Source organism: Chrysochloris asiatica, unplaced genomic scaffold (genome assembly GCF_000296735.1).
Source record: "Chrysochloris asiatica unplaced genomic scaffold, ChrAsi1.0 scaffold00096, whole genome shotgun sequence".
NCBI lineage: Eukaryota > Metazoa > Chordata > Mammalia > Afrosoricida > Chrysochloridae > Chrysochloris > Chrysochloris asiatica.
Window position 1 is genome coordinate 11,284,667 of NW_006408614.1, and position 11,229 is coordinate 11,295,895.

At 48.1% G+C, this 11,229-nt stretch overlaps 1 protein-coding gene across 1 annotated transcript in view; it reads right to left on the minus strand.

Annotated features, from left to right (window-relative positions):
- The window catches only part of HDAC4 (histone deacetylase 4), a 66,657-nt gene that overhangs the window by 50,407 nt on the left and 5,021 nt on the right, over positions 1–11,229 (minus strand). Inside the window, exon 2 of the mRNA XM_006866790.1 lies at positions 4,232–4,373. Within this exon, the coding sequence (XP_006866852.1) occupies positions 4,232–4,373 (142 nt within the window). The remainder of the gene's footprint in view (positions 1–4,231; positions 4,374–11,229) is intronic.

Consider the following 11,229-nt stretch of genomic DNA (forward strand, 5'->3'; position numbering starts at 1 on the left):
GGTGACCCTGTGCACTACAGAACAAAACACCACCCAGTCCTGTACCAGTCTCAGAACTGTTGTTAGGTTTGAGTCTATTCCTGCTGCCACCGTGCCAAGCCATCTCATTGGGAATCTCCCTCTTTTTCACTGACCCTTTACTTTACCAAGTGTGATGTCCTTCTCCAGGGACCAGTCCCTCCTGACAATATGCCCAAAGTATGAGAGACTGGTCTGGCCACTCTGACCTCCAAGGAGCATTCTGGTTGCAGCTCTTCCAACAGAGACTTGGTTGTTCTTCTGGGAGCCCACGGTGCCTGGTGTAGTCTCCAACACCACAACTCAAATGCATAGATTCTTTTATGGCACTGTAAAACTGCTCCATAAGGTTTGAACTGTCCACCTTGAGGGTAATCAGTCCAGTGCTTAACCTGCTGTGCCACTGGGCTCCTTTCCCTAGCAACAACAACAAAAAACCCCAGTCGATTGGAGATGGCATGTTCAGGCTGAAGGAGATGCCAACTATTGAAGATTCTAACAAACGCCCTCCCCTCCCCCAGATCCACCTCAGAGAAAATGGCAGCAGTATTTAAAATGAAAAGTAGCATAAATGTTTACAAATGTAACAAAACTTTATGCTAAATATTCAACAAGAAACTCAGCAAAACAAAACAACACAAGAAACCAAATAGCAGATGCCTTGAAAATGTTTCTGAATGTTTAAAACAGAAACACTTAGAGGTATCTGCACCCCACCCCCACCCCAATGCTCTGTCCTTCACGGTGGGGACCTGGAGCTCTGCTTACACAGAGCCCCAAGAGGCGTCCACTGCGGGGGCTGCTGGCCCGGCGCTCCCACTGCGAGACCACACTCCGAGGGCTGCTGGGCTGGGCGCTGCGTGCCAAACTAGCAGACTGAACCGTTTATGAGGAAGGATAAAACACAACCAGTTCACAGAGGAGAAACCACGGGGCTGGAAAGCAGCGGAGAACATTCCGGCACTTGAGAGAGATGGACCCAGCTTACCATGCACTGTGGACATTGCTTCTGACTGAGAAACTGGTCTAAAAGTCCTGTGTTTGCCTTAAAACAGTATCAGCTCAGTAAATGATGTAGAACTAATGTAGAGCCCGGCCAAACCACTGCCCTAGAATGAGTCCAACCCTGTTCAGGGTTTCTGGGATGAGCAGGTGGGCAGCCTCATCTATCCCTCAGAATTGCTGACCTGGTGGTTGGCAGTCTATTGCTTACTCCAGAGCGTCATCATGGCTCCTAATAACAATTTGAAACTTTGCTGTTTGCTGGTTGTGGCACACACCAATTAGCAGAAGCTTCCAGATAGGAAGCAGCAGTTGGTGAAATTAATAAACTATGGGATATTCAATAAGGAATGCTATTGTTGGGTGTTGGTTGTTGTGAGCCAACGGTTGGTTCCGACTCATAGTGACCCTGTATAGGGTTTCAGAGGCTGTAAACCTTTTCAGGAGCAGAAAACCTCGTTTCTCTCCTGTGGAGCGACTGGTAGATTTGAACTGCTGACCTTGCAGTTAACAACCTAGCTCGTAATCCTCCATGCTACCAGGACTCCTTAAGGAAAGCTATTGCTGCCGTTGAGTAAGAGTGAAACTACATCACAGTCCATCCATCCATGGAGGAATATCAGAATCAAAAGCTGAGGTACAAAAGCAAGCTGCAAAAGCTATCACAGAGTCAAAGTACAGGTAAGAGGCAGTACGCTGCCTGGGATACAAAGGTGAAAGAAAACCTGTCAGGAAAACTGACGGCCGATTACCGCAAAACTGTGGCTCCCTGACGTTGGAGAGACACTATGAATCGGAAACCGACTTTGCCCACAGCGCTACACCAGTACTCAAATATATAAAAGGAGCAAAATCGGTTTGAACAGCAAGGTTAAGCTTACCAACAGCTCCTGGAAACCCTATACAGAATCGCTATGGGTCGGAACAGACTCGACGGCACTTAACAACAACAACAACAGCATATATTAGCCCTGGTGTGATGTCGTAGGCTAAATACTAGACAGAAATGTCAATTTGAACCATACATACAACCATTCAAACCCAAACTCTGTTCCTTGGACGCCCTATACAGGGTCACTACGAGTCGGGACTTAATTGACAGCTCTTAATAACAACGCTCCGGTAGCGTAGTGGCTACGAATCGGGCTGTGAACCTTAAGGACAGCAGTTTGAAACTACCAGCTGCTCCGCGGGAGAAGGCTGAGGCTTTCTGCTCCCATAAAGATTTACAGCCTCGGAAACCCTGTACAGGGTCGCTATGGGTCGGAACCGACTCAATGGCACTTAACAACGACAACAAGAACAACACACACACAAACAAAGAAATAGACAGAGAGATATGGAGTCCTGGTTTGGCATTATAGCATAAGCATTGGACGGTGAACCCACAGGGTCGGCAGTTCAAATCTATCAGCCACTACTTGGACGCCCTATACAGGGTCACTGTGAGTCAGAACCTGCCCATCAGCACTTAACAACAACAGTGACTAATGGGAGTCTAGGTGTGGTGATGTAGCATCAGCACTGGACTGTTCATCGCAAGGTTGGTGGTTCAAACCCACCAGCCACTCCATGGAAACCCTATATAAAGGTGCTAGAGTTGGAACTGACCCAACAGCACCTAACAACATTTAACAGCAACAACAACAAATACCTTGGATGAGGAACCTTGCTGTGGTGCTATAGGATAAGCATTGGACTGCTAACTGCAGATCGGCAGTTCAAACCCACAAGCCGCTCTATGGGAGAAAGATGAGGCTTTCAGTTCTCGTACAGATTTAAGATTTACAGTCTCAGAAACCCGATACAGGGTTGCTACGAGTTGGCAGTGGTTTTGGTTTATAACTTAGATTGTTGATAAATACCTTGGAGTTGGTCCTGACTCATAGCGACTCTATACAGGATTTCTGAGGAGCAGTTGGTGAGTTTGAACCACCGATCTTAGTTATATTTTGTAAATATTCTTTTATGCTGCTGTCATTAGGTGGTATTGAGTTGGTCCGTACATGCAGCAAAATGAACCACGGTTCAGTCCTGTACTGTCCTCACAATCATAACTATACAAAGGAAAAAAAACAAAAACCCCTCTATATAAAGTGAAAACTGTTCGCAAGTTCACAATGCATGCAGCTAGCTACGTGTCCTCCTTGGCTGCCGGGGTGTCTTCACGATAATGCCAGGCAGGTGGAGACACCTGCTAAATGCTCGCAGGCAACAGGACTTTGCCACATAGCACGCAGCTGGTAGGATTCAGGGCGTGCAGTAGTTTGAAATCCAAATAAACATTAATACTAAAATCCAGACATTAGAGACACTTCTAAGTGTTCTTTTAACTGCTTAAATCAAACCAGACTTCACCCTGACCACACCTTGCTTTGATGTTGATGTCCACCCCCCATGGCCTGCAAGGAAGGGGATGCCTGAAGTGCCCTTCACCTCTGGCCTTAACCTTCATGGAGGGACATGGAGATCCCCACTGGAGAGGGTCCGTCCACTCTCTTCTGGAAGCAACAGCTGCTCTTACAAGGGCTGTGCCTGACCACGATGTCCCCATACTCACCCTCCCTGTGACGCCCAGGGCCCACCCATCCAGTCCCCCGTGTCACTCATCCCTTATTCACTCTCCTGTTCCCCGTCTGTCACTCTCCTGTCTCTGTCCCTCCCTCACTCTCCCGTCCCCGGCCCTCTCTCACACTCTCCCGTCCCCGGCCCTCTCTCACTCGCCCCGCCCCTCACTCACTCTCCTGTTCCCTGTCCCTCACTCTTCTGTCTCCGCCCCTCGCTCACTCTCCTGTCACCGCCCCTAGCTCACTCGCCCCGCCCCGCCCTCACTCTCCTATTCCCAGTCCCTCACTCTCCTGTTCCCTGTCCCTCACTCTCCTGTCTCCGCCCCTCGCTCACTCTCGGGTTCCCCGTCTGTCACTCTCCTGTCCCCGCCCCTCGCTCACTCGCCCTGCCCTGTCCCTCGATCACTCTCCTGTTCCCTGTCCCTCACTCTCCTGTCCCCGCCCCTCGCTCACTCGCCCCGCCCCGTCCCTCCCTCACTCTCTTATTCCCAGTCCCTCACTCTCTTGTCTCCGCCCCTCGCTCACTCTCCTGTTCCCTGTCCATCACTCTCTTGTCTCCGCCCCTCGCTCACTCTCCTGTTCCCTGTCCGTCACTCTCCTGTCCCCGCCCCTCGCTCACTCTCGGGTTCCCGCCCCTCGCTCACTCTCTTTGCCCTTCTCCTTGTTCTTGAGTTGCTGAAGTTTCTGCTCGCGGTGCTGCTTCTCCAGCTCCTGCTCCTGGCGGTGCCGCTCCAGCTTCCGCTGGTGTTCCAGCAGCTCCTGCTGGTGCTTCAGGGCCAACATCTCCTGCTGCTGCTGCGAAGGGAAGGAGACACAGAGGGTCAGGACCTGGGCTCTTCAGACGCTAAGTCAGAACAGACGCACAAGGGCGACCAGCGGGACAGAGGCCTCTCCATCTCTGGGTCTGGTCTCCCCTGCACAGCATTTCCGAGGAATCTATGCTGACCTACTGCACCTCAAAGGAAAGGAGGGCCACTCAGAGCCCAGAAGGCATGTGAAAAACGAAGATACAAACTATTGAGGTGCCGGAAGAAAACTCACACCGTATTTCTTGACATCTTGGAATGACCTGGGAAAGTCTTGAGAATGGCACAAATGTGTGGTGTGTGGCAAGGCTTCCTGGACACACATCTGCCTCGAGACCAACAATCCCACCCCTGGGCGTTCACCCCAGAGAGACCTGCAGAGCAGCCGGACTCCCGAACCCAAGTGGACACATCCCAGCTGTCACTCCGCTGGACAAACTGTGGGATATGCATAGTACTTCACAGTAGCGATCATGAAACTACAGACAAGCCAAACGACCTGGATCAACCACTGATTGTGATAAAAAGTGTGAGGGAGAGCGTGAGGAAGTTAGTCTCCAGAGAAGCGAGGAGATGGATGGATGAGGACTGAAACCGGAAGGAAACAGAGACGACTTTCAGCTTGGGGTGGCGCTCACACCGGTAACCACAAATGTCACAGTGGCTGGGCGTGCAGAGCAGCCTGTGACTGGTGTGCCCTCAACTTGAAAAATAATACCAATGATGACAGAAAATGTTTACAAGTCTTGAAGAGCAATAACGGTATAAACCAAACTGACGTGAAAAAGAAAAAGTAAAACTGTCTTTGCGATATTTATGGCACACAGACATCGCTTAGATACAAACGCTTGTTGCCATGGATTGAACTGTGTTGCCCCCAGATATGTGCCAATTTGGCTGGACCAGGAAGTTCAGTGGTTTGAATGACGTGGTGTGGCGCTGTAGCGTCAGCACTGGACTGCTAACCACAAGTTTGGTGGTTCAAACTCAACAGCCGCTCCTGGAAAACCCTATCCAGGGTCACTGAGAAAGAACTGACTCAAGGGCACGTAACAACAACGTGTTGTTTATGTTATGATCCCCTCCCCCATGATATGGGATGGAATGGCCTTAATCCTAGGGCAGCCCTGATTCCATGTAAGGGGAAGGGATCTACATCCCCTTCACTCTTATAAGAGATGACAGGAGAGCCTTGAGCAGAGAGCTGGAGGACTGCTACCCCCAAGAGAGAGGACCAGTTGAGGGCGTCCTTCACACCCAGGTTCCCTGCACCGTGCAGCTCCTAGATCCAGGGGAAGACTGATGCCAAGACGCATGGAGACCTCCCCAGAATGCTGAGAGCAGACCAGGACCTTTCCCCAGAGCCGGACCTCTGAATCTGGACTTCTAGTCTCCCAAGTGGTGAGAGAGTAAAGGCATGTTTGTCAGAGCAACCTGCTGTGGTATCTCTGGCACACATGCACCCGACAACGAAGACAACTGTCAAACACCAGGAAGGCTACCACAAAACGAGGGGCGAGGAACAAGAGCTTCTGGAAGATGTGGTCAGGAGTAAATGGGGAAACGCGCAACCTCACTGCAACCAAACCCATTGTGGCCTTGGCACCCTGTGCTGGCTGCATGTGTGGGCACCTGACTCAGACACGAACCCACCACAGCGCTCCTCAGAACCCGCCTGACTTACAGCAGACTTGGCACTGTAGTCACTACTCGCCTCAGAGGGACTGGTCCTGTCTTTGCCCAAATGATGTCATTGGCCTGATTTGGGGCAAGTCTCTCACACTTTTCGACCACAGCCCCATTTAAGACACCTGGGTCATTCTCCATGGGTCTCTCTCCTCGCCTCTCCCCTCCTCCATGGGTCTTTCTCCTCACCTCTCCCCTCCTCCATGGGCCTCTCTCCCCAGGCTCCCTGAGAATCTGCATCTCTCTCTCCAAGGAGCAGCATTCCCACTAGAGGGAATTCCTGGCTTGTCTCCCTGTGCCCTCAGGACCACCTGGAGACAGTTCCTGGGCTGGGAGCCACACTGTTCTCTGCCTAGAGCTCACATTCAACCATTAGCATAAAAAATGCAGAAATGGAAGAATTTTACCAACATCTATAAACTGAAATTGATCAAGTTATCAATACATCAGAATGTAGTGGGAGTTAGTGGTGAATGGAATGAAAAAGTTGGAAACAAAGAGGAAGGAAGGACCAACAGCCTTGGTGGTACAAATGATGCTGCAGCTCACAGGGCAGAATTTGGCAAGACCAATGACTTCTTCATTGCAATACATTTTCTCAACAACATAAACGGCAACTATACACATGGGCCTCACATAATAGGATACACAGGAATCAAACGGAACAATCAGTGGGAAAAGATAATGGACAAGCACGATATCAGCAGCCAGAACAAGGACAGAGGCAGACTTTGGAACAGACCATCAAGTGCTCATATGCAAGTTCAGAATGAAGCTGAAGAAAATGAAAACAAGTCCACAAAAGCCAAAATATGACCTTGAGCATATCCCACCTGAATCTACAGCCCATCTCAAGAACAGATTTGATGCATTAGACACGAGTGATGGAAAAACAGTGGAGTTGTGTGATGGTATCAAAGACCTCATGCAAGAAAAAAGCAAAGGTCATTAAAAAGAAAGACAGACCAAAGTGGATGTCAGAAGAGACTCTGAAACTTGCTCTTCAATGTAGAGTCGCTAAAGCAAACAGAAGAAATGATATTAAACAGTTGAACAGAAGATTTTGAAGGGCAATTCGAGTAGATAAAGTGAAATATTATAATGAAATGTGCAAAGAATTGGAGTCAGAAAACCAAAGGAAATAATTCAGTTCACATTTGTCAAGCTGAAAGAACTGAAGAAGAAATTTAAGTTCTGAGTTGAAATACTGAAGGAGTCTATGGGCGGAGTCCTGGTGTAGCGCTGTGGGTTAATGCGCTGGACGGCAAAGTTGTCTGAACTGCAAAGTTGGTGGTTCAAGGTCACCACCTGCTCCTCGAGAATCCTGTACAAGGTTGCTAAGGGTCAGAACCGACTCAACAACACTTAATAACAACAACAACAACGGGCAAAAAATTGAATGATGCAGGAAGCATTAAAAGAAGAGGGAAGGTCTACACAGACTCATCATGCCAAAAAGAATGGGTCAACAGTCAACCTTTTAAGGAGGTAACATGTGAACAAGAGCCATTGGTATTGAAGGGAAAAGTCCACGCGGCACTGAAGAGACTGATGAAAGACAAGGCCCCAGGAAGGGATGGGGTACAATGAAGGCATTTCAACAAACGAATGTGACACTGGAAACACTGACTTGTCAAGGCCAAGAAATTTGGAAGACGGCTACTTGGGTGACCCACTGGAAAGGATCCATACAAATGTCCACTCCAATGGAATGTGGAAATTATCGAACAGTACCATTAACGTAATGTTACAAGAAAAATTATAGTGAAGGTGATTAAAAAATGGTTTCAGCAGTGCATCGACAGGTATTGGCAGAAAGATTTAAGTTGGATTTAGAAGAAGAGGATGTGGAGTGAAGGGTTTCATGGCTTATATCAGATGTATTTTGGCCAAAAGCAGAGAATACCAGAGAAAAGCTTATTTCCATTTTGTCAACTATGAAAAGGCATTTGAGAGTGTGGATCATACAATTTATGAATAACATTGTGAAGAATGGGAATTTCAGAATGTGTAATTGTGCTCATACAAAACCTGTACATGAACCACGAGGTGGTTTTTCAGACAGAATAAGGGGATACTGAATGGTTTAAAACTAGGAAAGGTGTGTGTGAGCGTGGTATCCTTCCACCATATTTACCCAATCCGTACACAGAGCAAATAATCTGAGAAGCTGGACTATATACGGAGAAAGACACAGCACCATGACTGGAGGAGAACTCATTAACGTTCACTGACAGTGAAGCGGGCTTGAGCACTTACTTAGGAAGATTAAAGGCTTCAGTATGGTTTACCCCTCACATAAAGAAAACAAACATTTTCACAACGGATCCAAAAAGTAATGTCCTGACAAACAGAAAAAAGACTGAAGCTGTCATTTCAGATTTCACTTTACTTGAACCCATAATCAATGCCCATGGAAGCAGCAGTTAAGAAATCAAATGATGCATTTATTGCATTGGGCAAATGAGTTGCAAAAGACCTCTTTAAAGTGTTCAAGAGCAAAGATGCCACTTTGACCAGGAGGGTGAACGTGACCCAGACCCACGGCAATTTCGGTTGCCTCAAAAACATGCAACAGCTGGGCAATGAACAAGGAGGGCTGGAGAAGAATTGGTACCTTTGAATGATGGTATTGGCAAAGAATACTGAATATGCCATAGACTGTCAGAAGAAGGACTAATCTATCTCGGAGGAAGTATGGCCAGAATGCTCCTTAGGAGCAAGGCTGGTGAGAATGGTCTCACATACTTTGGAGATGGACATGATGATGCTTAGTCAAGTGGAGGGTCAGCACAAAAGAGGAAAACGTTCCACGTGACGGACTGACACAGTGATAGCAACAATGGGTTCAAGCACAGGACCAATGTGACAGGGACACAGGACCAGGCACTGCTTGGCACAGCGGACTCGATGGCACCTAACGGTAGCATCTCCCGGTGATGAGTGACAGCTAAGCCGCGGAGCAAACCCGTTTCCCACAAGAAGCCTGGAGGCTTTTTTCTAGAGCACCAAGTTCATCACTGCCTGATCTCCTGCACACCGCAGACAGCCTGCCGTCTGGAAGCTGCCGTGCCGGTGGGCAGGTCACGCTCGTGGTCCGTGTCCTAGTAGAGGCATGGATGCCCACAGCAGAGGGCAGCACGAGTGAGCAGCCAGGATTCCTGGGCCTCATCTCCTAGAGACCCAAGGTGTCTGTTACCACCCAGACACTCTTTATGGGTGCAGACAGCGGAGCAATGAGTAGGCTCTGCACAGAAGGTTTATGGCCCCTGCTGTGGCCTCAGGTGACCTGGAAAGCCAGGGGCGGGAAGCATCTCCTGAACAGCCTGGGACAGGTGATGAAAGAAGGAAGTAAATAACAGGCTAGGTGCTCAGGGTCATAAACCCAAGACTGCTCTAATCCGCTTTCCCAGAGCAGAAACAAGTCCAGCATCAGGAAAGGAGCCCATTGAAACAGCAGAAATAGCACCAAGACACTGCAGATGTGTGCTCAGACACACACACACACACACACACACATCTGAGGGTCAGTCACAAGGGAATGTTGTTAAGGTTTTAGTTCACAGATGCGTGGGCTTATTCCCCAAAGACCGAGTTTGAACCTGTCTCTGTGATCAGTGATGGCTGCAGACAGGTCCCTTCAGGACTCCACACCCTCACAAAAAAGGTCAAAAGAGAAACTTCCGAGGGGATATGCTGGGCCCGTTCAATTCCAGGCAGACAGGACTGCTCAGATGGTTAGCGTGAGTGTTTTTCGGATATTCCCACAAGTCATATAGCTAGATTTTCTCAAAGGATACAGGACACTCATGGGGGCTTATTACAAAGAAGTTTCAGAAAACTGAAAACTGCATTGGCTGGAGAAAAAGCCATAAAGTTGTACCAACGCATGTTTTCCTTCATGCGAATGAGCCTGCTCATTCTTCAAGGGTAGCAAGGGTTGTCCTATGGGAATTTTATTCAGAAACTTGACCCCATTCACTCTAAAGTCCCAATCTTGCCCCTCCAGACTCTCATTGTTCGCCAAACTCAAAGAGCATTAAAAAGGAACATGATTTGAGCCCCCGTGATGCTCCTCTCGACATGGTGTCAGTGGAAGGGCACAGAATCCTGCACAAAAGAGTTGTGGTTGTTGTTAGGTGCCGTTGAGTTGATTCCAACTCATACTGACACAATGCACAACAGAACGAGACACCACACAGCCCTGCACCATCCACACAACCACTGTTAGGTTTCAGCCCATTGTTATAGCCACCATGTCACTCTCTCTCATGGAGAGTCTTCCTCTTTTTCACGGACCCTCCAGGGGCCAGTCTCTCATGACAGCATGTCTGAAGACTCCCCATTCTCAGTTCCAATGGGCATTCTGGCCATACTTCTTCCAAGACAGATTGGTTTGTTATTCTGGCAGTCCATGGCAACCATTTCAATAATCTTTGCCAACACCACAATTCAAAGGCATCAATTCTTCTCCAGTCTTCCTTATTCATTGTCCAGCTTTTACATGCCCATGAGGCAACTGAAAATTCCATGGCTTGGGTCAGGGGCACCCTAGTTCTCAAAGTGACATCTTTGTTTAATGCAGTATGTCATTTGATTTCTTGGTATGGTTTCCATGAGCAATGATTGTGGATCTCTGCAAACTGAAGTCTGTGACAACTTCAATCTTTTCTACATTTATCATGATGTTATTTATTGGTCCAGTGGTGAGGATTTTTGTTTTCTTTACATTGAAGTGCAATCAATACTGAAGGCTGTAGACACAGGACTCAGAGAGGGAGAGGGGCTATTTGTTGACAGCCAGGGAGGTGGGCCTGTGGGGTGTATCCTTTAGTTGTTTGATGGTGCATGGAGAGGATTGTAATCATATGAAATATGATAGGATGAATGTGAAGCTGAAGTGGGACAGAGGTAAATAATGATGTATGCACAACCTCGGAACAACAGGGCTCTGGGATACAGGGATTGAGACATGGTCGGAATGGGGAAAAGGGGAAAATAATGTTAAGATGCTTGGCTGTCTTTTGAATCTTGGTTTCCCTGACATACCATTATAAAATAGACACTTGAGGAGGAGAGAAAGGAATAGCCAGAAATATCACCATAGAAAGTTTTTAAGTCCGTCTTCTGCCTGTAATTGATTGTTGTTG